The sequence below is a fragment of the Lichenostomus cassidix genome, chromosome 3 (assembly GCF_008360975.1).
Source record: "Lichenostomus cassidix isolate B80296 chromosome 3, HeHo_3.0, whole genome shotgun sequence".
Lineage (NCBI taxonomy): Eukaryota > Metazoa > Chordata > Aves > Passeriformes > Meliphagidae > Lichenostomus > Lichenostomus cassidix.
Genome location: NC_139483.1, coordinates 66,898,384 through 66,926,215, shown reverse-complemented (window position 1 = coordinate 66,926,215; position 27,832 = coordinate 66,898,384). Strand labels below are relative to the sequence as shown.

The window sequence follows — 27,832 nt, the reverse complement described above, 5'->3', positions numbered from 1 at the left end:
ATCCTTGTCAGTGACATGGACAGTGGGATCGAGAGCATCCCCAGCAAGTCTGCCAATGACACCAAGCTGTGTGGTGCAGTCAACTTGCTGGAGGGAAGGGTTGTCATCCACAGGGACTTTGGCAGGCTTGAAAGGTGGGACTCTGTGTATCTTGTGAAGTTCAACAAGGCCAAGTGCAAGGTCCTGCACCTGGGTTGGGACAATCCCAAACACAAATACAGGCTGGGCAGAGAATGGATTGAGAGCAGTACAGAGGAGAAGGACCTGGAGGTGTTGGTTGACAAGAAGCTCAGCATGACCTGGCAATGTGTGCCTGTAGCTCAGAAAGCCAGCTCTGTCCTGAGCAGTATCCAAAGCAGCGTGACCAGCAGGGCAAGGGAGCTGATTCTGCCCCTCTGCTCTGCTCACCTGAGATCCCACATGGAGTGCTGCATTCAGCTGTGGGCCTCCCAGTGTAAGACATGCCCTTGCTCCAGCAAGTCCAGAAGAGGGGCATAAGGATGATCAGAGGCCTGAAGCATCTCTCCTATGGAGACAGGGTGAGAGAGATGAAGTTCTTCAGTCTGGAGAAGAGAAGGTTCCAGGGACACCTTAGAGCACCCTCCAATACTTAAAGAGGGTTACAAGAGAGATGGGAAGGGACTTTTTGCAAAGGCAGGTAGTGACAGGACAAGGGTGAATGGCTTTAAACTGAAAGAGTGTGAGTTCAGACTATATATCAGGAAGAAATTCTTTACTATGAGAGTGTGAGGCACTGGAACAGGCTGCCCAGAGAAGCTGGGGATGCCCCATCCCTGGGAGTGCTCAAGGCCAGGTTGGACAGGGCTTTGAACAGCCTGGTCTAGTGGAAGGTGTCCCTTCCCCTGGCAAGGGGGTTGAAACTACATATTTGAGATCCCTTCCAACCCAAACCATGCTATGATTCTATGTTATATGCTGCAAATACGAAGTTTAAAAAACAATCAAATTATTATAATAAACTGATGTATTGCTTAAGATGTGTCTTTTCATAACCAGGCTGCATATATTTCATAACTGCACACAGACTGAAATCACTAGTGACAGGTACTCTGTTGATGAAATGACAAAAAGGCTCCTGCACCTGCAGTTAGCAGCAAGTGTATAAAAGTTCAGTGCACATCTTCCACTACAGTTGGTGTAGCTGGTGCACAAATTTCAAGCTGCAATCAAAGACAGTTGTGCAATTTAGACCTTAGCTAGTATTTTGAAAACACAGAGGGAGGGGCAGTATTAAGCTACTAAAGAAACATTTATGAAAAGTAAAGGCACAAAGTAGATTTCAGTTTAATCAAGGACTACTGATCCATAGCAAAAAAAAAAAAAAAGTACTGTAATTCTGAAAAATAATAGATTTTTTTACAGCACCTTGTTGGGTTTTATGATGAGTTCCACTTATGCACAACACAGAGTAAAAGCTTTGTCTTCCAGTCTCCAAAACAACCAGATCACTTTTTTATATCAGCCAGAAATATGCTCTCTGCAACAATTTATCTTAGAGAAACTTTCAGAAATTAGTCACAACCTTTGTTTAAAGGTTTTATTTTTGAAATGCTGACAGCAGCTTAGCTGTAGCATTGTCTACAGATAACACTGCTATGGAGAGACTTAAATGATGCTGTCACATAGAGTAGAATAAATTATTTCATTGTAAATCAGCTAATTACACATTAAATCTGGTACCTAGTCCTCTTTGATATAAGAAAGCTTTTTTCTTGCTCTGGATGAAATATAGCAGTGTGCCCAAAGCCATATGAAGAACCATTTTGTTTTTATCCTATCAGTATCACTCAGTGTCTCAATTTAAGATTTATATTTCTAGTCATGTGATAGCCTCAAGTTTTCTTTTCACTTCATTTTCAGAGTTTTGAAATTTTCAATGTACACATTGACAAATACCCCAGAGGTCAAATCCCAATTTATTGATGTCTGAAATCTCATTATTTTTGTATAAATCTCATTAGTTTAAGACCTAACTGGTGATTTTTTTATGCTTAGGCTTATTAAAATTGATGATAATATAACCAATGTAAATCCCTTCTTTATATAAATGAGCAATTAGATACAATGTAAGCAATTACGAGCTATATAAATATATTTTCATTACTTTCCTGATAAATGTGATGAAATTTTCCCTGTGGAAGGCTGATTATAAATCAATCACAATCAAATGTCTCTGCAGAAACAGCCAGCATGAAGAAGAGACAGCCTGGCTTTCCTCAATCAAGTCAAAAAGGAATGAACTTGCTTTCCCTCAAAGACAGACTAAGTGAAAACAAAAGGAACATAATTTTAAACTGAACTCTGGATATACCTAGGTACCCTTGAGAGAAACATGAGTTTCAGTGTTGCCTCCCCAAGAATTGTTTTAGCTTTGACCGTAGGCCTTGTATGTGGGGTCATAAAAAAACAGATGCATTTTTGTTAACTCTGTGTAAACAAAACTTCTCCAAGTGGTTGACATCCCGCCCTTCCCAGGTTGGTTCCTTCAAACAAAGGAACCTCTATACAGTCCAGGTTGGGTATTTGAAAAGTTGGACCTTGGTCTCCTCTTTAAAATATAAAAATCATTTGGGGTTTGGGGTGTTTTTAAACAAATTATTTGTTTTCCCTTTGCCTACTGCACCTTTCTTAGTTTAGCTGCTTATCAGAAGATAATGAAAAGGTCTCTGATATGAACAGTTAACAATCCACATCTAGGAAATGAGGCACAGAAACTTTTAATAAATATTTCTCATGTGTTCATTCAGTATTGAACTATGTTATATGCCAATACAATTAATTAATTTAACTAATATATCTAATCCTTTGTGATGTTTCTATTGGTCTCTCACCATGGGCAGATGGAAGGAAGAAGGTAGAGCATATGGCAACCTGAATTCCTATTGTAAAAATAAGCACAAAAAAATTTTGGTTTGACAAAAAATGTCATAGATGAGAAGAAAGGGCACAGCCCATTTTCCTCCCTGGAGCACCTCTCTGAAGGTCAGTTCTGATGATTCTGTACCCTGGTGATAGAAGACAGTAGATAATACTGTAATTTACCTTTCCTTCCTTTCAAAGGAGCTAAGGGGAGTCTGCCTCTCTCATTCTGTCATGCCTGCTAATATTTCTGTACCTTAATTGCTTAATTGCTTCATAAATTTGTGTATTTTTATTGACCTCAAATTTAGTTTAAAAATTAAATGTGTAAATGTTTGCAGGAACAAAGCCTTAGTTTGTCTACTGACTTCCTTTAGACTGGACTAAAATGACCAATATAACATGGGGCTTTTAGAGGTTGTGGAAGGGGAGAAAGTATGAGTTTTGCTCACATGTGTGTATTGTCTTGTTTAGTAAAGCAACCTTCTCAGGGAAGTCTAAGTGAGTCTTTTAATTTTCAGGAACACAACTACAAGACATCTCAAGCAACAGTTTCCATTTACTTTTTAATTACCTAAATGTAAGGATTGACACAAGATTTTAGAACACTGAAAAAATGACACCAATAAGAAAAAAGCAGGAGTACCCAATTCCCTTTCTTCACTCCCTCTTTGAAGATCATCTGTAAGTCTTAGATTTTGGTTGAATAATATATTTAGTAAATTAAGTACAAATAAAAATTGAAGGTAACTACAACTGAGCTAAAGGTATTTATAAGTAATCTTCATAGATAAAGACAAAATATGTCACAATTGTGAATTAAATTCATTATTGCATTCAGTCCATTATATTCATTAATCAAATGCATATGAAAATCTATATAAGCATTATAGTAATTCCATTGCCATTGACTAATGACAGAAGTCTTTGACAGATACACAACAATTTAGTTAGGTAAAAATTTAATTGGGAAAAGACCCAAAAGCAAACAATATTCTCAATTTCAAAAAGAACAAGCTTTGAGAAACCAGAGAACTTGCTTGTGAAGTCAGGAGCTAAGGAATTCAACTACAGAGGATATTATAGTTATTTGAAGTGAAAAGGATAAAGGTATGTGGACTTTGTCTCAAGGAAGCAGAAGAAGTTTTACTGAAGAAAGGTAGTTGAATACATAACCACAAGCAAAACCCAAAACATTTGCAAAATGGCAAAGAGGCTTAAACACAAAGGAAATGTTATCTGAGGGATAAAGAAAAGGAAGGACAAAGTGAGAATTGCCAAAAGTCAAGCTGAATTAGACTTTTGAAAAGATATGAAAAGCAAACAACAAAAAAGATTCTTCATCCCCATAAACAAAAGACAATAAAGGACTGTAGTGTTATGGCATACAAAATGCAGAGAAATGGAAGATAATCCTGGCAAAATATAAAATGCACTTTGCTATTGATCTGAAATTAATCCTTTGCATCAGATTTTAATGAGTACATTGACTGATCATTGGAGCAAAGACAGTTTAGAAAACGGCAGGAGTGTGTGGCAAAGCATCATTCAGAACAAGGACAGAACAGAACTCAAGAAAATGAATGCAAGACCCTGCATCTTCTGCACCCCATTTCTGAAAGGAACTGGTACATGAGTTCATAGATCTACTGCCAGGTGATTGGAGAGGAGCAAATTTCACACCTATCTCTAAAATTCTGGTTAATTTCAGCAGTGGAGTTTTATGGCCCATCACCATTACATCCAGGCCTGCAGAACACACATAAACTAGCAGCAAGTATAACTTAGGTCAAAATTGAAACTCCTAATTATTTAATTCATCATTTCTAAATGTAATTGATTGATTATTCCATTGGCCAAATATTTTCAGCTGGATCTGCAAACTAAACTTAAAGAAGTTCCAGTAATGTAATGTTTTAAAATCAGACATACACTGTCCAACTATTAAAGTTATGCTACTTCTCTTTTACAATTTCATACATACAGAATTTTACAAGAGTTGCTTAATTGTCAGCACTTCCTTTTCTTTTTTCATCAGCAAGTATCATTTATCAGGAGATAAATTATATGGCACCACTACACTTACAACTCTCAGTCAAATCTGAACTAACTGCAGAGGAAACATAATGGCACCCTGAAAATTATTTCACAGGACAATTATTCATATTTACTTTCCCCATTTAATTTAGAAAATATCCTGGTGGTAGGTAATAAATCTATTTATTCAGTAGGGAATAACAGTATTAGGTGCTGAAATCACTATTCTGAGCTAAAAATAGCTCCTGTTACAGAAGGATCTTTTCTGCTTTTTATCATGACAGTTTACAATTTCTACCATATAGCAGAACAGCCCAGAGTTGCTAAGAAATTCTGTTCTGAGACCTTTGACTCTCTGAACTGTGAAGTTGGCTGCAGTTGCTGCCCTTTCTGTAAGCAGAAACCTGAGAAGCAAGGCAAGTAAATCAAAATGGGAATGGAGGAGCAGAGCCAGGTTGGCAACTGTAGAGATGAGTGCTTTTGTTTCTAAAAGAAGGGAAAAAATGCTTTGAAAGTCATGCATTCTCTATGTCTACACTGGCTCTGCAGGAATTTGCTTTTCTGTTCCTTTTGTTACAACCATTGAAGCAATTGAGGAAGACACTAAGGGTGCTCCTCCTCATAGCACACTACAGTTTTTGCTTTTCGTGGTGACATAGCAGAGATGCATAGAATTAGCATTAATGTAACTTTTACATGAATATTACCAAGCAATGTTCTCCTTCACAAAGAGTGAGCACGATCTGTTACTGCCCGGTGGGTGGAGGGCTGGTAAAGGCAGCTTTAATTCCATACTTGAATCTCAGTTTTTCTTGGCAATGCTTCTCATGTAAGTTGGCTGCTCTAAATTACTTTGCTGCCACAGCCCCCTATGGATCATTCCAGCTGCTCAAAATAGCTGTTCAAAGTGAGGAAACCTCTGCACAAGGAGTATTCCCTAGGGAGAAATTTTAAGAACCCTACATCCCCTCTGTGCTACTGGAAAAGTGTAAAGAGACTGGATAAGAATACAGAATTCATCATTGTCCTTTCCATACAATAAAACATTCATACTTTCTCATCTTTCTTTCTGGACTTGATTATTTGTTGACACCAAGCTTACCCTATTCAAGAATATGGGTAAGAGCAAAGACTGCTTCACACTAACTCTGAGAGCTCTGTGCTCTGTGGCTGGTCTAGCAATGAAAATGGGGAGCAGCTTGGTTCAGCACCATACAGGCTTGCATTCTTTTTCTGACTGCCCCAAAGGTCTGTCTCAGCATGAAGAAACTCTGAACCATTCTGACTGTTGGGCTTGGTTACACACCTAACATTAAAAAAAAAAGTCACAACAATAGTCACAACAGATTTTTTTACAACATAGAATTTCCTCCTGCACACAGGGGAATGTACCTGGCCAGTTACAGCCTGCTGTACCAGCAGATTACTACAAAGGAATCAGATCATAAACAATTTTTGGCCCCGCGTCCCACAATCATATGATGATATCTGAGCCTTCCTGTCTTCCCAAGCCATTCTTCCTCCAGATTCAAATGCCTGATTAATGTTATTAAACCAATTTCAAAACTGGTCGAGTTATATTAGCATAACCCCTTTGAATGGACATTTTCAAAACTGCTGGTCCTTCAGCTCCTGTCCTGTCCTTTATCTCTGGGTAATCTCAGTTGTAAACATGAATTCAGCAAGCATCTTTCCAACAGTGACTCACAGAACCTCCCTCTAATCCAAAACAATCTCTTTCTGTCCTTCCTGAAACCTCAGCCTGTCGCTCAGACAATACTTTGTTCATGTCTAGTTGTCAGTCAAGTTCAAAAAAGAGCTTTCACTGTTTCCCTTCTTTCCCTCCTCCACCTGTTTTTTGTGCATCTGTCAGCAATCCAGACTCCTGTGAAGGAAGGCCTGCAGCCTCCAGCATAATAACGAATCTCTTTTAGGTGATCATACCCACACTCTCTGGCTTCAAACATACAACATCACCATGCTACTTTTCCAACACATCAGAAAAAATACTATGTCATCTTACCCAGCATTGAGATCATTTCCCTCTGCATGTCAGCTGGTGATACTGGGCTGTATTGTCCCTTGTTAAACCTTCAAACAAATACTTCATGTGGTTTCATAGGTTATCCTTCCCAGAAAAAAAAAAAAAAAAAAAAAAAAGTACTTCATTTTTTTTAATCTTGTCCTCCTCCTAAATGTCTTAGAAACATTCTTATGGGCAATTGGTTTGCCTTTAAACCAAGGGACAACAGTAACAGCTAGTGGGTTAGGGACACTTTACTATAGTGAACTCTGTGTGGTAAAGGAGCAAAGTCCCAAATTAGAGAAGTCAGGGGGCAGACAAGAGAACAGTCAGACTTCAGGAAATGCTGAAGTCTGTGGGCACTTGGTCCAAGACACGCCATGAGACCACACCATAGTCAAGATCAGGAAGTCAGAAACTCCATACAAGGCAGGACCCATGACAAGAAAAAGCTGTATCTGGCTGGAGCAATGTCACACAAATCACTTGCAAACAGCAAGCAGGATCAAACACCTGAGTGAAAACCAGAGAAAACATTAGATCAACAGAACTCAGAACCAGGAGCTAGTACTGCACATCTGGAAAGAAGGATGGATGGACTGGTATTAAAAGTGAATGAAGAATAGTGCTGGACAAAGTCTCAGCTGTAGTTCTATTCGCACTTTAAGGAGATGTAATCCATTGTGGCTACTGAAACTAGTGGTCCTGCACTCCCCATCCATAATTTCATGTGCATGCCCAAGCACAGCTTATTATTTATACGAATACAAGCATCTATGCAGCTGGGACATGAACTGGCTTGGGAAACTGATGCAAATTAAAGCTGATCACAATTAAAAACGATTAACCATCATTAAAACTAAGTAGTTAGCATTAAACCCGATGCCATCCACTACACAGCCATGCAAGTGCTTGTGCTGGCACAAGGAAGGAGGCAGAATGGAGCACAGACAAACGGCTGAGGAAAGAAGACCTCTTTTTTGGGGTAGTCACAACTCCCACAAAGTTAATAGAAACCAGTGGAGCCCCAGCACTAGAGAACATGGTTCTCTGCCAGCTATTAAGGCTGTGCCATGTGAGCATCCAGCGGCAACTAGCCACCTAGGGAATGATTCACGTCCAGCTGCCTGGGGAATGACTCACTGGCTCAGTGACTCACTCCTCCGCTGGTGGACAGAACCCACTGCCTATTATGCTGTCCGATACTATCTCACTGTCTCCCAGTAGGGACTCATTCATCTGGCCCCAGCCATCTGCTGCTGCCTGTCCCATGTAGTGCAAGTACCATAGGCTCATCGGGGAAGACGGGATTTTCTGTTCTTCGTTTGGTCAGCAGCGAGCCTTTCCTCGAACTACGGAGTATTGCAACACTGAGCTTACAACGTATTATAGTGTCGCTAAAAAATGCTTTAAAAGCAACCATAAACCTATCTGTTTTTCAACAATTTATTCTAAATATTAGGAAAAGTCGCAGATCATACCGCGCATACAGATCAGCGGTCCCTCCCGTGTGCACTCATAGCCGCACATGCCCTGCCCGGTCACTCGCTCCTTGAGCCACACACCCCCGGACCTGTGACTGCCCACTTCCCGGTCACACACGCTGGGCTCCTGGAAGGGGCGAAGGGAACGGGAACTGCGCCTGAACGCTCGGCTGAGCTCCCCCTCACGAGCGAGGGAAGCGCCGTCCGGCGGGCGCAGAAGGAAGGCACGCCGGGTGCGGGCACAGCGCTGCCGCCGCGGCCCGGGAAGAGCCGGAATTCTCGGGATCGCCCCTTGCTACGCGCCGAATGGTTTCGGGGGATGCTCCCCCGCCGTCCCTAGGCCGTGTTCAGCCCTGCTCCGCATGGCACGGCTCACTGCCGACCACAGGCCGTGCTTCCCATCCCTACTCGGGGCGGCGCGGGTGGATCCGGGTGCGATCCCGGTGCGGCCGCCACACCGCGGCCCCGAGCGCTGCCCCAGCCCCAGCCCGCCGCCGCCCGCGCTCCATCTCCCGCTCCCTGCGGGCTGGCGGGCGGGCTGCAGCGGGAGGGGCCAGAGCAACCGGCATATGCCTCGACGGGCGTCGCTGCCGCCCTATGGCAAGCAGAGAAGGGCGGGCCGGAGCGGCTGCCGCCCAATGGTGCAGCGCGACCCGGCGTGATGCGGGTACCTACGGCTTATAAAGGCTGCTGCGTGCGCACTGGCCCCTCGCTTACACAGTATGGCCGGCGACATTAGCTAGCGCTCGCTCAACGCTCTTCTCTGTAACAGGGGAACACACGGACTACAAGGAACCGAACCGCATCGCCCGCCTGCATCCCCGCTCGGACTGTAACCCGCTCACACACGCTCACGCCGCATCCGCCGCCGCGCACTCCGGGTGGTTTTCGCCCGTTTAAAAAAAAAATCCTTCTTCTACTTATTTCTTTTTTTTTTTCCTCAAAAAATTAATATTAAGCAAATCCCCCAGAAGGTGAAACCCGCCCGGGACGGACTGGGACCCGGCGGCGGCAGCAGCAGCGCGGCCCGTGCAGCAGCAGCGAACGGTGGCGGCCGGGGGCGGCAGTTTGGTTGTCGTTTAATTTCTGTGGTTGTTGGTTGCCGAGTTGTCTCACCATGAAGGAGAGCGGTGCACACTTCTTCGAAGGGACCGAGAAGCTGTTGGAGGTGTGGTTCGCCCGGCAGCAGCCCGCGCAGCAGGAGCCGCACCAGAGCAAGGGGTCCGGCGACCTCCGCACCATACCCAGGTCCGCTCCCGGCCGGCGCGGGGTGGGGTCGGAGCGGGGAGAGGCGGCAGCGCTGCCCTCGGGGGGCGGCCGGCGGGGCGGGAGGGTCCCTGGAGGGCCCGGGTGTGGCGGCGCTTTGGGGGGCGATGGCGGCCGCGCCGGGGAAAGGCAGGTTCCGGGGTGGCCCTCGGTGGGGGCTGGGCCCCCGCGCTGCCGGCCGCCTTCCCGCTCCCCCGGTGACAGCCCCGGCATCTCCCCGCTGGGGGTGACCTTCCGCCGCCCTCCAGAGACCCCTGGGCAGGGAGGCTCCCCTCGCCCCGGCGGGCGGGAGGTGGCGGTGCCGGGGACGGAAGTCATTCCGCGCCGCCTCCTCGTGCAACCCCGCGCGGTTCCCGCTGGCAACATGTGGCGGAGCGGGGAGCGGAGCGGAGCGGAGCCGGGCGTGTGCCGCGCCGCCCGGGAGCGGGCGCGGTGTCGCGCTGTCGCAGTGCCGCTGGCGGCCGGGGCACGGCTGCGGCGCCCACCCCTCTGCGGCGGCTCCCGCCGGGCAGCGGCTGTCCCGCTCCTGCGGCCACTTTCGGGATGAGAAGGCTCGGGAAATCCCTGCCCGTGCCGTACTGCCGAGAGCGTGGGCTCAGGAATCTCTCTCCCAGTTAATGAAAGCTGGGAAGGGAAATAGCTCTCTATGTCGCGGCGAGGATTGATGGTTCCCTCACATGGCCGGTTTGGCACCGCGCAGCCGGACAGGTCCCTAGAGCGGCTCCCGCCGAGGGAAGCGGGCGGTACCCGGGGACCCTCCCCGTGTCTCCCTGCGGTGCGGTGGGCACGGGAGCGAGGGAGGCATGGGGAAAGGGGATGCCCCCTCCTCCCCCAGAAGTGTGGCTGGAGCCGCGGTTTACACGTGAGTGTCCTGGCCGCGCTCCCGGGCCGCGCCGCCGCTGCCGCCGCTCTCCCCCATTGAGGAGCCGAGGCCAATGGGAGCGGGACGCCGCGGAGGGCCGGGCCGCGCCCGTCACCCAATGGGCATGTGGGGAATGCGCTGGCGCCGCGCTCGGCGCCGCCCGGGGCGGGGAAGGAAGGCCCGGGGCCCGCTCGGCTCCGCTCCGCTCCCCGCGCACGTGTTCGGCACCGGCTCCCGCCGCTCCGCCCGCCGCCAGGAATGTGCCCGCGCCGCCTTTGTTAGCGCGGAGCCGATGGCCACCTGCCGGCACACGGCCGGCGCTGGAGCCGCGCTGGGCAAGGCGGGCGTGAGGCGGCTCTGCTGGGGATTGCCAGTGCCGGGTTTGGTAGGGAGACACTCTGGAAACGCTGGAGCTACATGGTCTTCAAGGCCCCTTCCAACCCAGACTATTCAACGAGTCTGTGGAATACTTAGACTTCTGACTTGGGAGGTCCAACAGTAGATCTGCAAGAAATTGTGTTCTCTAAATGTCAGAAAATGGTATCTGCAAGCCTAAAGTACAAAGCAAAATCTGCAGAACTATGCATGAGCTTGCAGTGACAACAAAAATGGTATGTAGGTGGGATCAGCTGACATATGGGCAAAGGCAGGTTTGTCCGAAGCAAACAGAGCAGATCTGAAGGTTATAGTTATGTCAGTAGTTCACCTTCAGTATGGTCTGCTGTTCAGCTTTCCGGGTTTGGGTGGTACCTGGAGCATCTGGCTCTCAATCTGTCCAGATCTGCTTGTGCATTTTTCTGTTGCCCAGTGGTCCCCGGTCAGAGAGCTTGAGCAAGAGAGCTTGTCATCATGTATCTGATGTTTGGAATAGGTTAATGAAGGTAGCATCTTCATTCCAGGATGTATCCTATCTGTATTTGCTTTTGGTATTCCTCAGCAAATATCCCATATATATATCGGTAGAGTTAGCTATTCACAGATCTGAATTGAGAGTGAGATAACTGCCTTTTTAAAAAATAATTAATAGCCCATGTTGTGTATGCATGTCTGCATGTTCATGGTTAGTGGAAGCTTCATTTCTGCTGCACTAGAAGCACTGCAGAATACATTGTTACCTCCGACCTGTTGGTTTAGTGAGGTGATTTGCTCATGTAACTTTGACTTGTGAAGCTATTTAGACCTTTCTGAATAAGGTACTTAAGGTGGAAAACATCAAGTGTGGTTTTATAGCTCCTTGAGACTTAGTGGTGTAGCAGATACAGGGTAGCAGCTTGTGTAGTTAATGTCCAGGCAATCCTGGAAGGAAAATTCTAGCCGAAATACTTGCAGATTGTGAGCTATGTAGGCACTTGAGGAGTCCTGTAGTGTTTGACTTTAAATGTGAAAGATTCCAAAAGTACTCGTTTGACTTTGTGTTAATATACAGATGTAGTTTGGAGATGGCATTCTGCAAATGCTTTCCTCGCTGACACATCCATGCTCTGGTGTTCCATTTGTCGGCTCAGACTTGTGTTTGCAAAACTGCAAACTTAACTTTTAAACTGCTCAAGAGCATTTAACGTAATTGCAGGGTAGGTACTGGGACAGTTCCTCTGTGCGGTTTAGATATGGCTGTAAAGTTTTAATAGAGTAGATAAAAGCTGTTAACTGTTGAACTTGTGGTCTTTAACACAGTGTCAGAGCTGTGCACAAGCTTTGAAGGCTTTTCTGTTAATTGGCTCTTAATACAACGCGTTAATCGAAGTTGCTTACTTTTTTTGGTAGGAAGCTGTGACATGCCTGAAGGTGCCATTAACGTGAGTCCACTTGTAATTATCAGTGATAGTGTGTTTCTAGAATGAAATGAACTTCTACAAACATTCTCTTTTGGGGAACTGTCAGAAGTAAATTACCTATTACAGCTGATAGATGCCAATGAAAGTCCTGAATACAATATATCCTACTATGCTAATTCTATAAAGGTGATTGAATAAGCTAGTTTATGTTGAACAGAACCTGAAATCAAAGCTGAAACTGTAGAACAATAGCTAAATTAGAATCAAGTTGCAAACCAGTTGAGCTTGCCTTTTGTATTGCAATACCTGCTTAGTAGTGAAATGTGAACCATTCATCTACTGAATGACTAAGCTGGTGTTCAAAGCTGAAAATTTCCATGTTGTATGTGCTTGTTAGGGATTAGATATTTTAAAGTCTTTGGTGGATATCATCAGTGAAAAAAGTTCTTGAGCTGATGCAATTAAGATTTTTTTTCCCCGCATTTTTTTCCTCCTGTGGACAAACCTGCTTTCTGGATAAAAGCTTGGATTAGGTGTAATGTATTCCAGAAAAGATCTGACTGCCAATATAATACATTCAATAAAGGTCCCAGCTAAAAAGTATTGAACTTGGGCTTTACTTTCTTGTTAAGTTTTGGGGTGTTTTTGCCTACTTGTTAATGAGTTACGCAGAAAGGTCTTGTGGTTGAAATAGTTAGTGGCAAGCATCTGAATATGCTTACCCTGCTTATATTCAGCAGTGGAATGAAATTAATGTTTTTGTGGTCTCAAAATAATTTGCTTTAATTTTATTGCTTGTTCTCACTTATGCTTTGTAAAGCATGTTTTTTTTTCCTAAAAAAATAGCCTTAAACTATGTATAGAAAACAGAGGGTTTGCTAAAAATGTGATGAACTTGCTGCAAGCCCTGGATTTCCATGGTGACTCTGTAGTGTGTTCACTATCCCCACAGTAAAATAAGCTGTTTATGCCTTCAGAGATGTGCAGCTATGCATTTGCCATCTCAAGGATTATCAGGATGTTGAACATACAGAAGTTTGAAACCATAAATAAATGATGCCAGTGTTAAAAGCCCATCTCTCATGTATTCAACCCTGAAGAATACTCAGAAATTAAGCTTATTTATGGACTTGTTAATCTGCTTCCACATTATGTGGAGACACAAGCTGGAGAAAACTGCAGCAATGAGCAGTATGGGGTGACAGTGATGCAACATTCTGATCCTGAGCTACAAGAAAGCTCCCAAGCACCGATACAGTCAAGGATTTGATAGGAGTCCTGTAAATCCTTGCTTTGTACTGCACCCTGTAGCCTGAGTCAGCTCACTGCTGCAGTGCTGCTGCACCTCTGCCCCTTCCCTCTTCCTGAGCAGTGTTACCTGCCTGTTTCCTCAAACATTGAAGGTACCAGGAAGGTGGGCCATGAGACCTGCTCTGCTCTTACTCCTGCAGTGCTTTGGAGCAAAAATGAAGGGACTCTGGAAAGAAGGCAGGCTGTACTAAGATAAGGGCTTCTGTCCCTGTGTACTTGCTGAGTTTTTGTTTTTTTTTAATGGGCAGTGCAAGGTTATCTGGAGAACTTTATGTAAGAGTGCAGTCTTCCCCTCATAGAAATGGATATTAACCAGATTTTAGGTTGGGTTCAAAACTGCAGGTAAAATATTTTCTTGTGACTCAAAATCATAATTAAAGAATGGTTTCACTCAAGGAAACAAGCCTTTTTATTCTCACTACTGCTGATTCTGATACTGCTTGCAGGAAGTGGAGACTTATGTTGAAGACTTTCTGACATTTTCCTGCCTTACCACTGAAACTGCCGAAGCATTTGGTTAGTCACTTTCTGTCAAAGGTCTGGGCCCTTAGTGAGACTTTAGAAAATAAATAAGCAGCTGCTGGAGTATTTCTCAAAGGGCTTTCCTAGTAGTTATTTGCTCAGCCAGGAGAACAGAAAGACTTGGGGCTTTTGATAGATACTTGCTGCCTTACAGTATTTTCCTTCTGGAGAAAATTACACTCGAATTTGCCCTGAATGTTGCTTGTAAGTCCTGCTGTGCCTGCTGGGGCTCATGTTTCTTTAAACACTTTGGATGTCCTTGGATGTGAAAGGCTTGGGAATACCCATTGAGTATCTTTGGACATAAAGGATGGAGTCCCCATTCCATGTAACTGTGATAGTGGTGTAAGGCCTGCAACAGGAGAAATATGCAGCCTTCAGAGCACTATCTGTGGCTATCCTTGTGCCATTGCTCAAATGTCTTAGTTTCATTTGGGAATGATGCTCTTAACTGGTTGGCTTGGGACTTTCTAGTTAAGGATTTTGTGAGGAGTACTGCATAGAATCAGTTTTGATGTGGATACAGTTTTCCATTCAGGTGCCTGTCTTTCAAGATTAGGTGCATGTCCCCAGAGAGCTTCTTAAGTTTAAGATAAGGGAGATGTGGACAGTCCCTCTGTATATCTGTGCTCAGAGCATATAAAGGGTGTGACACTTTTGTGCACCCCACAGATACTGCCAAAGTAAAATTATCAAGTTGCAAGTGCCTTGCACCTAAACTCAGGCTGTGTAAGTGGTTCAAGGTAATCTATCTTAAACAGCAATTTATAAATTAAGTTATATTTCTGATAGGAAGTAATTCACGTCCAGCTGTCTGCAGAGAAATACATGAGGGTATTTCACGAGGGTATTCTGCTGGGAGGTGCTTCAAAATGCTTGTGACTTTTGTGTGGTCTGTACTGCTCCTACCTGTTTCAGGATGCTTGAAACCACTGATACTTGGCCAGCTTTTGTGTGCCTTGGCTGAGTCTCCTCCACACAGGCAGTTTAGACACAGTATTAAGTTTGGCTGTCTGGATCATAGTATTGGTAGGAATTTGCCTATTTAACTGTAGTCTGCTAATGAGGTAACTGATATCTATGTGGCTCTTGAAAGTACTTAGTAGGTAACAGGTGAGGGATAAAAAATTGCTCTACAGTTAAATGCTTGATGTTAAAACAGAGTCTTACAGTCAAGATTAAAAGGCTTGTTACTTTTGGTACTACAGAATTGTCAGCTGTTCTATTTTATGAAAAGCTATGCAAGAGTATTTATGTGGCTTAAGCTGTCTTTAGGAGTTCCATATGATTTATTTCCAAAGAATTCCTGCCCTACTGCAAAACAGCTTTTCTTCCCAGTGCTGTCCAGCTGCCTTAGCCAAGGTACTGTTACTGGGATGGTGGGGTGGTGTCCTTGAGGAGGCTGTTGGTTGCTGATAGGATTGAGTTCTTGATGTAGTTCTTAATCTCTTCAAATTGCTGTTAGCACATTCCCAGTTGGCCTGAAACAGCAGTATTGTGCCTGGTATGCTTGACTCTTGTTAATGTGTTTTACCCCTGAAGGTAAAGGCTCAGAAGAGGCCAATAACTTGCCTTCAAAAGCACAGTTTTATCTGTCAAGGAAAACTTCCTTCTGAAATGAAGGAGCAAATATGATGCTTTGGAACTTGGTTGAGAGGGACTGTTGTCTATTCATTACAGACATGAAGCTTACTTCCTAGAATTAAATTACTTCTCAATTAGATTAGCTTTTCCTTACTCACATACCTGGTTGGCAGTTTGAATGGAAGTTATTCTTTGGTAACAAGCCTATTGATAAGGCACTAAATATTGCAACACAGGAATAGGAGTAGATTGCTAAACCTCATTTTTAAATTTTTTTCCCCCTTTTGGCATGTTCTGCTAGTCAAGTGTAGAACAAATAGCTTTTTACCATTCAAGCAAGGAGGGTTCTTCACACTTGAGTAGATGTATTCCATTTTCATTTGCTATTCTCTGAGAAGGAGCAGTCATTTAAGGTACATCATGCTTGGCCATTCGAGAAACTGATTTGACTCTGGCTAAGTGGCAGTTATTTGAAAATTCAGAAATGGGATCTCACAACTTTGGAATGAAGTGGCCAATAAGCCCATGTAGTGAAGAGTCCATCTCAAGTGTGTATTTTGCAGGTCTGCTGCAGAACTTGCTTCCAGTGAGAGCTGTCAATGACTCACTGATTGTATTCTACTGTGCTTGAGTATAGGAAAGCAATTACCAAACTGGCATTGTCCTGATATCTGACTATGGGAAATAATTTAGGAAATAGTAATGATTTGCACATTGATCATCGAAGGAGGAATTTTGAAGAGCAGAAGTCCATGATAGCACTTTATTGAGAATGTCTTACTTGGTTACCCTTTTTCAGTTGGAGAATTTGCTTCCAAGTTTAAACTTAACTCAGTTATGAAATAAGTAGTGTTTTCAAATACTGGAGTTACTAACTTAGAGGGCTTTGACTTATTACTGAATACCTGAAATACATGTAGTAATAACCATTGACAATTATACTACTTTAAAAAGAAAAAAAAAAGGAAGAAATGCGAGCATTATGTTTGTAGTGAACTTAATCTGCTTGGTACAAAGTAGCCCCAGATGTTCTTCCTTAGCTGTGCTTTAAACAATGGAACAAGCCAAATACTAAGGTCATCTTGTTTAAATAGATTATATTGGATCAAATCCAGCCTTTCTTTAGTTTTCTGTACTTAACTTTAAAATGCAGATAGAAACAAGCCAGTATCTCTGCAGAGCTTCTCCCTAATGGGGCCAAGTCTGATCCTGAGTGCTGCAACCCTTTGTAAGTCTATGTGTGCTTCTAGAGGAAGCCTGGCTGGCATCTTGTCCATTTCTAAAGTTGCAGGGTTTTTCCTTAATGCTGCTCTAAACAGATCAAATTATGACCTTGCCCTTTATTTCTGTAAAGGCTGATCACAACATTCAGTGTATGCTTAGCTATGGTTTCTGTAGTACAATAGTGAAGACTTGAGCAAAGCTGTGATGTGCAAAGGTCTTGTGCAACTGCAGATTTCAGCCCTTGTATCTAAACACCAGCTATAGTACCAACAAGCATAATGGGACTTCCTTTGCATAGTGGACTTTGGACTTCACGTGCATTGTTGGTGCTATGCTGACTCCTCACTGGATTACCAAACTTGTTACATCTTCCTGTATGAATATATGACTGAAACTTAGACCAGCCACTTCCCTGAAATGCGTGCACACAACTGCACTACAGTGATACTTAAAGAAAAAGTGTCACTTGCCTGCAGCAGGCTGAGGTTTTGACTGTCTGACCGGGTAAGAAGCTTGTGAAGGCTGAGACGTATGCTCTTCCAAAGCCCAAGATAGTTACATTCCCATTAATACTTAGACAAGTACAAAATCAGATTTGTAGTAATGTACAAATGGGGTTAGTACAGCTCAGCATCAGGGAACTCTTCGTCACCTTTCACAAATGCAATGTCAGACACTGCTGTTTATTTCACGGCAGGTGAAATGTCAGTAGGGATGCTGGCATGATTTGAACAATTTAATACATTACCTTGTTCAGTTTACAGGAAGAGTGGCTGGCAAACTTACGCTGGTGTGCTGTAGCCAGAGAAAACTAAATCCTTTAGTACTCATATCAGAAATAGAGTATGATTTTCTAGGAGCATTTAGAAGATAGTTTATATCTATTTCACTCTTCTCATTTACCAGTCTTTTTAAGGTGAGCAGCCACTTGCATTTTCATGTACACTTGAGTTTTAGGAACAGAGCTAAATCCAGTCAATGACATAAGCATAGAGCTGAATAAATGTGTGGGACTTGAGCTGAGAATTTAAATAACCTTTTTAATTTGACATGCAGATTGGAGTGTCTGTGCTGTCATGTCTGTGGCTGCAGAAGAGTATTTCATCAAGGGTCACTAACTGGGGTAAACCTCCCTTTGATTTTAAGTATCTAGTTATATCACAGAATTCCTAAGCTTGTTCAGATGTGCACTTGATTATGAGGGTTTTTTAAATGCATAGAATTTTCTTTAATTTTTAATATCTTCAGTCTCATATAATAAAAGGGTAGTATAGTATGAATCTGTAAGTGAAGTATGTTCTGGTTGAATCATATAGAAATATTATTATTCTGGTGTAATACATACTTTAAATGGGAAAACCCTCGAGTATTAGTAGTAAAGGTACAGAATTCAGTTTCAGGAGGCATTATCCTGAATGATTGAATTCATTGAGGGAGAAGTTAAGGCATTTATTTGCTGGAGTGTTTAGAGAGGCTAAAGAATATCTGGATATTTTAATTATGCATACAACAGAATCTAAAACTTCAGCTTCACAAATTGACCAGTTTTCAAAAGGGAAAGACTGGTGGCTGCAGGAGGAAACCTGCTGATGGAATTTACAGTGATTGCTTTGTCCTGGAGTACAGCCACAGGGCTTTTGCAGTGTCAGTAAAGGGTGAGAGGTCTGACTCCTGAGGAAGGATTAGGCTGACAGTTTTATATTGGCAGGCTGAGCTTGCTCGGTGTCAAAATATTGGCAATTCTTTCGTGCTCCCAGCTCCTGTAGATATTCCAGCTCTGCTGATGGGCAGCTTAGTTTTATGCTGGGTTAGTAAATCTCTTGGCTCATGACATCTCCAAGGACAAGAGCCAGCATAAACCTGCAGGTGGAATATGCTGCGGGAAGGGAGAAGTAGGACAGCTGGCAGTCTTGTAGTTTTGTGACGTCAGGAAGCTGTATCTGTTCCTGTCTTATTTATAGCAAAATTTACTGTATTGGATTCTGCTAATCTGGTGTAGACACAAGACTGAAGTGACAATCAAAGTAGTTTTTTGCAAGTACTTGGAAGTCTTTGGGCTTAATTTGAGTCTTTGGTTTTTGTTTGTTTGTTTTGAATTTTAAAATTCCTTGTAGAATGAGTAATATTAGTAAAAAACAGGAATATTAAACTTCTACCACCATACTAAATTCTAGCACTGTGGCTACAATTTGCACTGTATGAAGGAATTCTGTGATCCTGATTGGTCAAAGAGGAATTCAGGCCATTGAAATCGATTAGTTTTTAGGTTTTCAGTTAAATTATGGACTTGACTCTAAACTGGTCATTTAAAACATCTTAATGCCAACTTGCTGGTTTATTACTCTAGTAGGTGCCAATGACTGCTGTGGTTGAAGTGCATAGAAGTCCAACCTAAAGCATACCTTTAGTTACCAAGCAATTAATTTTATCTTAGTACCTGTGGGATGCAGGATTTGAGGTTATCCTGACTCACCTAGTTAGAAGCTTGAGTTCACTGTTTGGCAGTTTTTCTCATGCAGCAGATCATGGTAACAGATTTTGAGGAATACTGAGCCATCAGGAGCTAAGAATTGAGTATTACTGATTGTGAGAAGCAGTCTCTATATGAAAAGTCTTCTCCTTTTGTGCTCTCAGATGCAGTAACTCAATATAAGACTAATCTTTTTTGGGTTTTTTACCTGGGGCTCCAGCAAGCTTTGGTTTGTTTAACCTGTTGTTTGTGCTCTTCTATGATCTCTTCACAGGATTGAGTGGGACAAACTTCTGGAGAATGTGCATTGTTTGATCATAAGTGTGACAAAAACTGACAAGCAGGAAGCTTATGTACTCAGGTAAGGCACTACCTCATCTCTTTTTTTTCTAAGAGGGGAAAAAAGTGAACGCTGTCATATGTGATCCACTTGGCTGAGAATCCAATTTTGACTTAATGTGCTTCAACTTGCAGTGATCTGCTCCTCACAATACTGTCATGCTTCTGTTCAGAGGTGCAAATCTCTTCATAGTTGTCAATGTTTGTCTCTTTTTTCCTTTAAAAAGGCCGCTAAAAGGATCGACAGAGCTGTGGTGGCTTTGCACCTCATCACTGAATTTTGTCTGTGGGTAAATAAGTGTCCCCAGTACAGAATTTCAGGATTATTTCAGCAGAATAGGCTGTAGGTGTCCCAGATCAGCAAAAAAAAAAAAACCTTATTGGTAGATCAGCTTTAACTGCAGATAATACAATCAACTGGAACAACTCTTGCAGCTGACCGAAGGGTATCTGTAAAACTGTAGCTTTCCTGAAACCCTGGAATTTTTGTGTTGTGCAGCAGTTAGTTGTAAGTACACTACTTCTGCCATGTGTTTTTCATCTTGCAAAATACTTTCTTGCTTTTTCTACATGAACTTTACAGACACATTTGACATTCTCTGGTTTACTTCAGATTACAAATACTGAAGCTTTTGTACTCTGAAAGACTGCCTTGAGGGCAAGGTTGTGCTAAGAGGAAGCTACTCGGAGAAACTGTGCTCAAGTCTTGTTTCTTCAAGCTTCATATATTAAAAACAAAATTCTGAAAAGAGTCACTAGTTGTGCTGCATCCTGGATGAAATTTAACCTTGACTTTAAATTTGTAAACAGCATTCCAAATTTAGTTATTTAGGCTAATTTTTATTCCCGTTGTTTAGTTACTTTATGAAAAGATACTTGTTAAGAATATTTAAATGTTCTGGATATAGTATCAGTGCCTATCTCCAGTTCATATAGTTAAGGGGCTATAGTTAAGTATCTGACTTAGTTTATGTGTAGTTAACTTCTGTACCTTATTTATAAGGCATATCATATAGCTGTGCCTGTGAACCCACCTCACAGCATGTTTGTGTTTCTCAGATATTTTGAGGGTGTCTAATGTATGTTCCTTTTCCTGTAGTGACAGCTCTGTAGTAGCATGCTTGGTGCAGATACTTGTTTTGGGAAATCATAACAGCTCAAATGTTAGCTGCAATCTATTGGTTTGATCCATTTGCTAAGTATGTTTATGTGCATATGCTGAGTGTTCACTTAGAGTAATGCATTTAGTTGGGGTAAGAACCAAGACCTAACGACTCTCTCCTGGATTGTTTTATGTCAAGTACTTAATATGTTCTTAACATCCATTTTACAGTGAGAGTAGCATGTTTGTCTCCAAGAGACGTTTCATTTTGAAGACGTGTGGTACCACCCTCTTACTGCAAGCACTGGTTCCCCTGTTGGAGCTTGCTAGGGAGTACAGTGGGTTTGACTCAATTCAGGTAAGGTGTCAAAAATGCTGCATCTTCCTTGGAATGTACAAAAAGCTTTTTTACTGCTATTTCAGATTCACTCTTTTTATTAAATATTCTGAAACTTGGGCATTTATGCATGCTTCCCATAATGCAAAAATTGTAATGTAAGATTGCTCTGCTGTAGCATTTGCCCCTTTTTGTCTCTTAATGGATGATAACTAATAAATGGTATTATGCTGAGTTACTTAAGAGTAACTGTGCCCATGCTGTCTAGTAGAAAACAAGTTTGGAAGTAAGTTGTCTCCTGAAGCTTAGAAATTAAGATAGGAATAACCATGTGCTTCTGAACCTGGGTCCTGTGAAAATTCGTTATAAATGCTAGCACTTTTCAAAATTCTTAGATTCAAAATGGATGGATATACTCAATGCCTAAGATGCACCTTTATTTTTTTCAGAGCTTCTTTTATTCACGTAAGAATTTCATGAAGCCTTCCCACCAGGAGTACCCACATAGGAATTTCCAGGAAGAAGTAGAGTTTCTTAATGAAATTTTCCCAAGTAAGTTCATGAAACTGCAGCCATGTTGGGTGAAGGGTTGATGTTATGTGAGAAGTGACAAGCAGTACAATAGGTACAGGCTGCCAGGCCAAGCATTCAGCAGTCCTTGCATAAAAGTCAAAAGCTATAAATACTTATTTTCTGAATTTCTGACACTAGCTTGCCAAGATCAAAATTATAATCATACTAAATTTGACATTTAGCACCTTAACTGGGATAATCTTCAGACTTCCAATCACTCTGCAGAATCACTCTGCAGAATTCTGAAAGCTCTATGGAAAAGCTAGGATAGTAATTTAACTAAATAATATACTGAAGAAAAATGTGGGCTTTTCTCAGAGAAGTTACTATGCTAAAAACTGGATATAAACATTTAATACTGTTTAAGACTTACAAGAAGAATCTTAAATTTTAAATAGTGACAGGTTTTTGAAGGAACATGGAAGCTGTGGTGCTCATCTGAGTTATTTGAAAATAAATGATAATCACAAATGTACTTAACAGAGGCTTTAAGAGTAGCAGGCATTATCTCCATGCATAACTAAAGGTGTAATATCAATTTCCTGATAGTAGCCTCTCAGCTGGGATGTCCAGACCCAGTTCTGAGCAAGCTTGCCTTTCTGATTTTTAACTTCATATTCCTGAAGTTAAATGCCTGGTTATTTGATACAGCTGCTGACTGTGTCAGTGAACTTGTGGGGTTCTGTGAAAGTTCCCTGTCTTTAAATATGAAATGAATGTAATATTTTATATAAATGCTGTGGTACATTAACTGGGGACTTTTTGTCTTGTCTAGATGGAGCAGCTTATTGCATGGGGCGTATGAATTCTGATTGTTGGTATGTATGGGAAGAGTTTGGAGTCTTTGGGGGGGTTACAGTAGAACTTGGTAATAATATATGTATATAAAATGCATACTTGATCTGTACTTTATGTAGGTACCTGTACACCCTGGATTTCCCAGAGAGTCGGATATCCAATCAGCCTGATCAGACACTGGAAATTCTGATGAGTGAGCTTGACCCAGTAGTGATGGACCAGTTCTACATGAAAGATGGTGTTACTGCAAATGATGTCACTCGTGTATGTTTGCTTGAAAGCTGGGCTGTTTGGGGAGTGGTGAAAATTGGGCAACAAAATGCTTCATTCACTTACCTTTTAATACAAGGTTTATTTTGTGGTAGGAGAGATGTCATAGAAAGTGTCAAGTTAGGGCTTTGGGAGTAAAATGGGTTTAATTCCAGAATGTTTTGGGGAATATAACTTCATGTTTTCAATGCCCATCCTTTAGTGAAAGGAGCAATATGCAGTGCTTTTGGTGATTGGAAGCTTTTACTCTAAAGAATATAGGAGTAGCAATAAAACCACAATTTAAGAACTTTGAAGGATGTCAATTACAAGGAGTAAGGTTTAGAGTAGAGATAAGGAATGCAAAGCTTTGGTAGGGATCAAAATCAGGGTTAAATCATAGAGCCATTTGGATGAGGGGAAAGGCAGATTTGGGGTCTAAGCATAACTTGATGGGTTTGTCTCCTTTTCCCCTTTTTCCATATGGGGAAGTCATGTGACATGAACAAATTTTTCTGACAAGTACACTGACTTGATCTTGTTTTCCATCTTAGGCTTTGATTCTCATACTGTATTTGCTATTGAGATTTGGCTGTAGCTCAGGTACTGTGTGGTAAATCAAAACACTTGGGATTGCACTTCTTTCTAGGGTATAAAGTAGTATATCCTTACTCTGGAGTAAATAGCCTTCACTTTGTGGATAGTGGTTGAAGAGAAGCTCCATTGTCCATTTCAGCAGCAAAAGCCAATATATTTTGGAATTCTAAGCAATTTCCTTCCCTTGGATGTGTGCAGCTGGGCTCTGTAAGAGGCAGTGTGATAGCTTGCATGCAGCTTGTCACTGCCATTTACGTAGTGGCAGGATGCAAAGCAAGTTCATCTACAGTGGTACAGGTAATCAGACTGACTTGTTATTGGGGAGAATTCTGGTGTACTGTTTGCTAAATAGATGCTCATTTTGCCTTTGAGTTAAATCTAAACAGGTGTAAGGATCCACGATAAACAGAGCTGTTTAATTTTATTTCAGATGAGTGGAATTCGTGACCTGATACCAGGTTCTGTTATTGATGCTACAATGTTCAATCCTTGTGGGTATTCAATGAATGGGATGAAATCAGATGTAAGTTTTACACTTACTAATAATTAGCATTGGTAATTAAAATAAATATTTGGTGGCAATAATACCTTAATATTTTTTTCAGGGAACTTACTGGACTATTCACATCACTCCAGAACCAGAGTTTTCTTATGTTAGTTTTGAAACCAACATAAGTCAGACCTCTTATGATGACCTGATTAGAAAAGTTGTAGAGGTTTTCAAGCCAGGAAAATTTGTGACAACTCTCTTTGTTAATCAGGTGAGTTTTCTTGCTTGCATTTGCTCATTAGCTGATGAAATACATATAGACACAAATGAAGCAAGGCTAGAGATTTTTACTGGAGATCAACAGTTTTCAGTTTGCCTCTATATCTGGTGATGGTTTCTTTGGGAAGTAAAAATACTCTTCCATCTTGCTTTGGCATGTACTAAATCTGATCTCCAGAAAACTTCAGAAACAGTAAGATGAGGCATCCCAGTCTCAGTATTCTAATGACTTCCTGTGTAGCTCTGTATGGGCATGATTTCTTGCTTTTGTGTTTTTCTGGCTTTGCCTGCAAGCACCAGTTGTAGAACAGCTGCTGTTAATGGTGTTGCTCTCCACTGATCATAGAACCATAAAACTACTTTTGTTGAAAGGGACCTTTAAGATCATCTAGTTCCAACCTCCTACCATGGGCAGGGACACCTTCCACTAGACCAGGTTGCTCAAAGCCCCATCCAACCTGGCCTTGACCACTGCCAGGGATGGGGCATCCACAGCTTCTCTGGGCAACTTGTTCCAGTGCCTCACCACCCTCACAGTGACGGTTTTTTTCTTAACATCTAATCTAAACCCACCCTTGTTCAGTTTAAATCTGTTACCCTGTGTTCTACCACTACATGCTCTTGTAAAAAGTCCCTCTTCAGGTCTTTGCAGAGCATTCTCCAGGCTGAACAACCCCAGTTCTCTCAGCCTGTGAAGGCTCTCTCAGCTACCATAGGAAGGTAGCTTCAGCACCCATAATGGTTCACAGAGCAGCAATACCATATGTAGGGAGCAAATCACTGCTTGGGAATGAAACTTTCTGCGCCACTGTCAGAAGAGTTTTAAATTACTTTGGTAACACTCATACCTGTATATGAAATACAGTGTGCTAATCTATCTCTGAATGACAGTTTAAAAAGTAACTTTCACTCTTTTTGTTTTCTAGAGCTCTAAATGTCGCACAGTGTTTTCCTCTGCCCAGAAGATTGAGGGGTTTAAACGTCTTGATCACCAGATTGCCCAATTCAGTGATTATAATTTTGTTTTTACCAGTTTCACAAAAAATCGCCAGCAACAGCACAGTTGATTAAGAATGAAGAAAAAGCGCAAAAAGAAATCCCATATAGAAGGTGGTGGTTGCTTTCTAGTTAATGATTCAGGGGGCCATGCTTTCCACTCCCACCACCTTGTAGTTGTGGAAAGCCCTAGGTGTAATCATAGTATAACCATTTTGAATTGTATGCATTATTATATCAAGGAGTTAGATATCTTGCATGAATGCTCTCTTCTGTGTTTAGGTACTCTATGCCACTCTTGCTGTGAAATTGAAGTGCATGTAGAAAAATCTTACTGTATGAAACTTTACAACACTTGTAAAAATGATTCAGGTAGAATTACACACAGTATAGTTTTTCTCCAAGTATCACCAAAAATTCCCCACAGACAAGGCTTTCGTCCTCATTAGACTTCAGCCTCAACCAATTCACTGGGGACAGTTCTCTGTTAAATTGTCACTTTTTTTTTCATCTATGTTGTGATTTCAGTCTAAAACAGTTTTTGATGAACTTCTATGATTTCTAATGAAACTGATTTCTAATTAACACTTTCATGTTTGGAGAAAGTTCTTAAAACAGTTACAAATTTTTTTGCTACTACAGGTGGTGGTTGATTTATTTTTAAATCAGACTGACTTTTTCATGCTCTAATAAAGCTTCTAGGAATTTGCTCAGCTCTCCTGTAGCACTGGGCTAATGCATTGGTCTTTCACCTTCAGTAACTTGGGTATCGGTACTAGTGCAGACTAAATTGTCTCACCTTAATGCTCATTTCTCTGTCCACATCCCCAAACTGTCACACTGCTACGCAATGGCAGAATTTGATGAAGGTCCAAGACTTGATAGGGGAAGAGCTGAGCCAGGCTTCAAGTGCTTTGGTATAATTGTGTGACAGCTTTGCAAAGTGCAAGTTCATATAGGCACCAGACATTTTCTGTCCTAATCACCTGTTACGTCAGAGCAGGGAGCTGGTGCTCCTGAGCACTGGCAGGTAGGGCTAGAGGAGTGGAATTTGCCAGTCTGGGTGTGTTGATTAGTTTGGATTATTCTCAGTAAAACCTGTGACCTGCCACTTTGGACTGTAAAGAGTGCTTCTAAAACTGGTCCAGTGTCACTTCATTTTGTTGTTCCAAGCAAAGCTAATGCCTCTGTCTTGTGACAGTCCTGTGACATTGTTGTGCATGTGACTTATGTTGTGCTTGAGTGTTGTGACTTCATCTGTTTTTTCCTCCTAATTGCTAAGGTGGTTCCTCTTACTGTGACTTGAGGGCATTAAGTGAAGGCATAGAACAAGAACTGTCTGGGACACCTGGACAGAAGTGAAGTAGAATGCTAATCATGGAGCATGAATAAGTGTGTAATTCAAAGTCACTTTAATGAGTATTGACTAAAATGCAGGCTTTGAAAAGCTGGCACACTTTCAGCTATGTTTGTTTGCAAATACTGGGATTTTAACAGCTGTGAGACCAGCATGTTAATAGTGAAATTGAGATTATTTTTCCCCTCTTGTCATTGCAATGATTTGACTCTTTCTGGTTTGATGCAATGGTTCTTTTGTTCCTTCTGTATTTATAAATGAAGCACTTTTTCAGTGCTTCTAAACTAAAGTCTGCTTGGTTAGAAATCAAGTGGTTGGAACATTTTGATTTTTTTTTTTAAGCATATTATTGATGTTCTTTACCAATGTTATCAATTACATGCTGTAAATGGTACTAATGCTTTTTGGTGTTAATATTGAGGACCAATATTTCAATGGGTTTTTTTTTTTTTTGTTCTTGCGTTGTCCCAATTGTTCTGACATTTTTTGGCTTGAGGTCCTTTAAGTTGACTGAAGATCCCTTTTCAAGTGATACTGAAAGAACGCATCTTACAAAAAGAAGCATAAGCCTCGTCTATGAAAATGAAAGCTGTTGAATGGGTTATTGAACTATCTGGGTGATCAGGATGGGGGGAGTATGGTGTTTATAATTTCTGTGGTGTTAGACTTTGATCATTTAAAAATATCTGTACCACAACTTAACGCTTCAATAAAAGTTCGCTTAAATTGTTTGTAGTGATGATCCAGCAATTCTGCCCTTCACTGTCTTCATGCTTTTTGCTAAATGGTTTAATTCTGAAATAGATTTATGTCCTTACTGTCCTAATTTGCTCTGCCCCTTGTAGGGGATGCGTCTCAACACATTGGTAGTTTAAAATGAGGCAGCATGGGAAATGAAGCCAAATGAAAAAGTTACGCTGTTCTTGAGGCTAAAACTTTCTCTAAATGAACACAAAAATGTCTTCATCTAACCTGTATTTTTTTTCTTGAGCATTAAACTTTGAGAGTTCAAGGTGAGGTTTCTCTCTTAAGGTAAAGTAGGCATGTACCTGATTTGGATGCTAACTTAGACCAGAAGCTGGTGGCTAGGAATGTCAGTGCTAAGCAGATGCAACCAGCACAACTGAAAATTCCTTGAGTTCATGTGTCAAGTCCTACAGGAAGAGCAGCTGCAGTTTGCCCATACCTGAAAAGCTTTAGCAGTGCTGGTATCCCCCAAAGTCACTTAAGCAGGGAAAGCTTGTGTTAGTATTGGAGGTCTAAAACCTTTACATTGT

The 27,832-nt window shown here is 42.0% G+C and overlaps 1 protein-coding gene across 1 annotated transcript; it reads left to right on the top strand.

The window, feature by feature from the left end:
• The first annotated feature begins 9,124 nt into the window (after positions 1 to 9,124).
• On the top strand, positions 9,125 to 27,286 carry AMD1 (adenosylmethionine decarboxylase 1). The gene is made up of 9 exons (XM_085056162.1): positions 9,125 to 9,672; positions 19,713 to 19,799; positions 21,111 to 21,237; positions 21,666 to 21,768; positions 22,565 to 22,607; positions 22,707 to 22,851; positions 23,864 to 23,956; positions 24,039 to 24,194; positions 25,129 to 27,286. Exons 1-9 carry the CDS (start codon positions 9,542 to 9,544, stop codon positions 25,267 to 25,269), a joined length of 1,026 nt encoding a protein of 341 aa, XP_084912288.1. The 5' UTR covers positions 9,125 to 9,541; the 3' UTR covers positions 25,270 to 27,286.
• The last annotated feature ends 546 nt before the right edge of the window (positions 27,287 to 27,832 follow it).

Bases quoted from the DNA above. Each gene is read 5' to 3' on its own strand.
- AMD1 (XM_085056162.1), top strand. From the start codon at position 9,542: ATGAAGGAGAGCGGTGCACACTTCTTCGAAGGGACCGAGAAGCTGTTG. The intron at 9,673-19,712 runs GTCCGCTCCCGG...ATCTCTTCACAG, and splicing joins GACCTCCGCACCATACCCAG to GATTGAGTGGGACAAACTTC. The intron at 23,957-24,038 runs GTAAGTTTTACA...TATTTTTTTCAG, and splicing joins TGAATGGGATGAAATCAGAT to GGAACTTACTGGACTATTCA.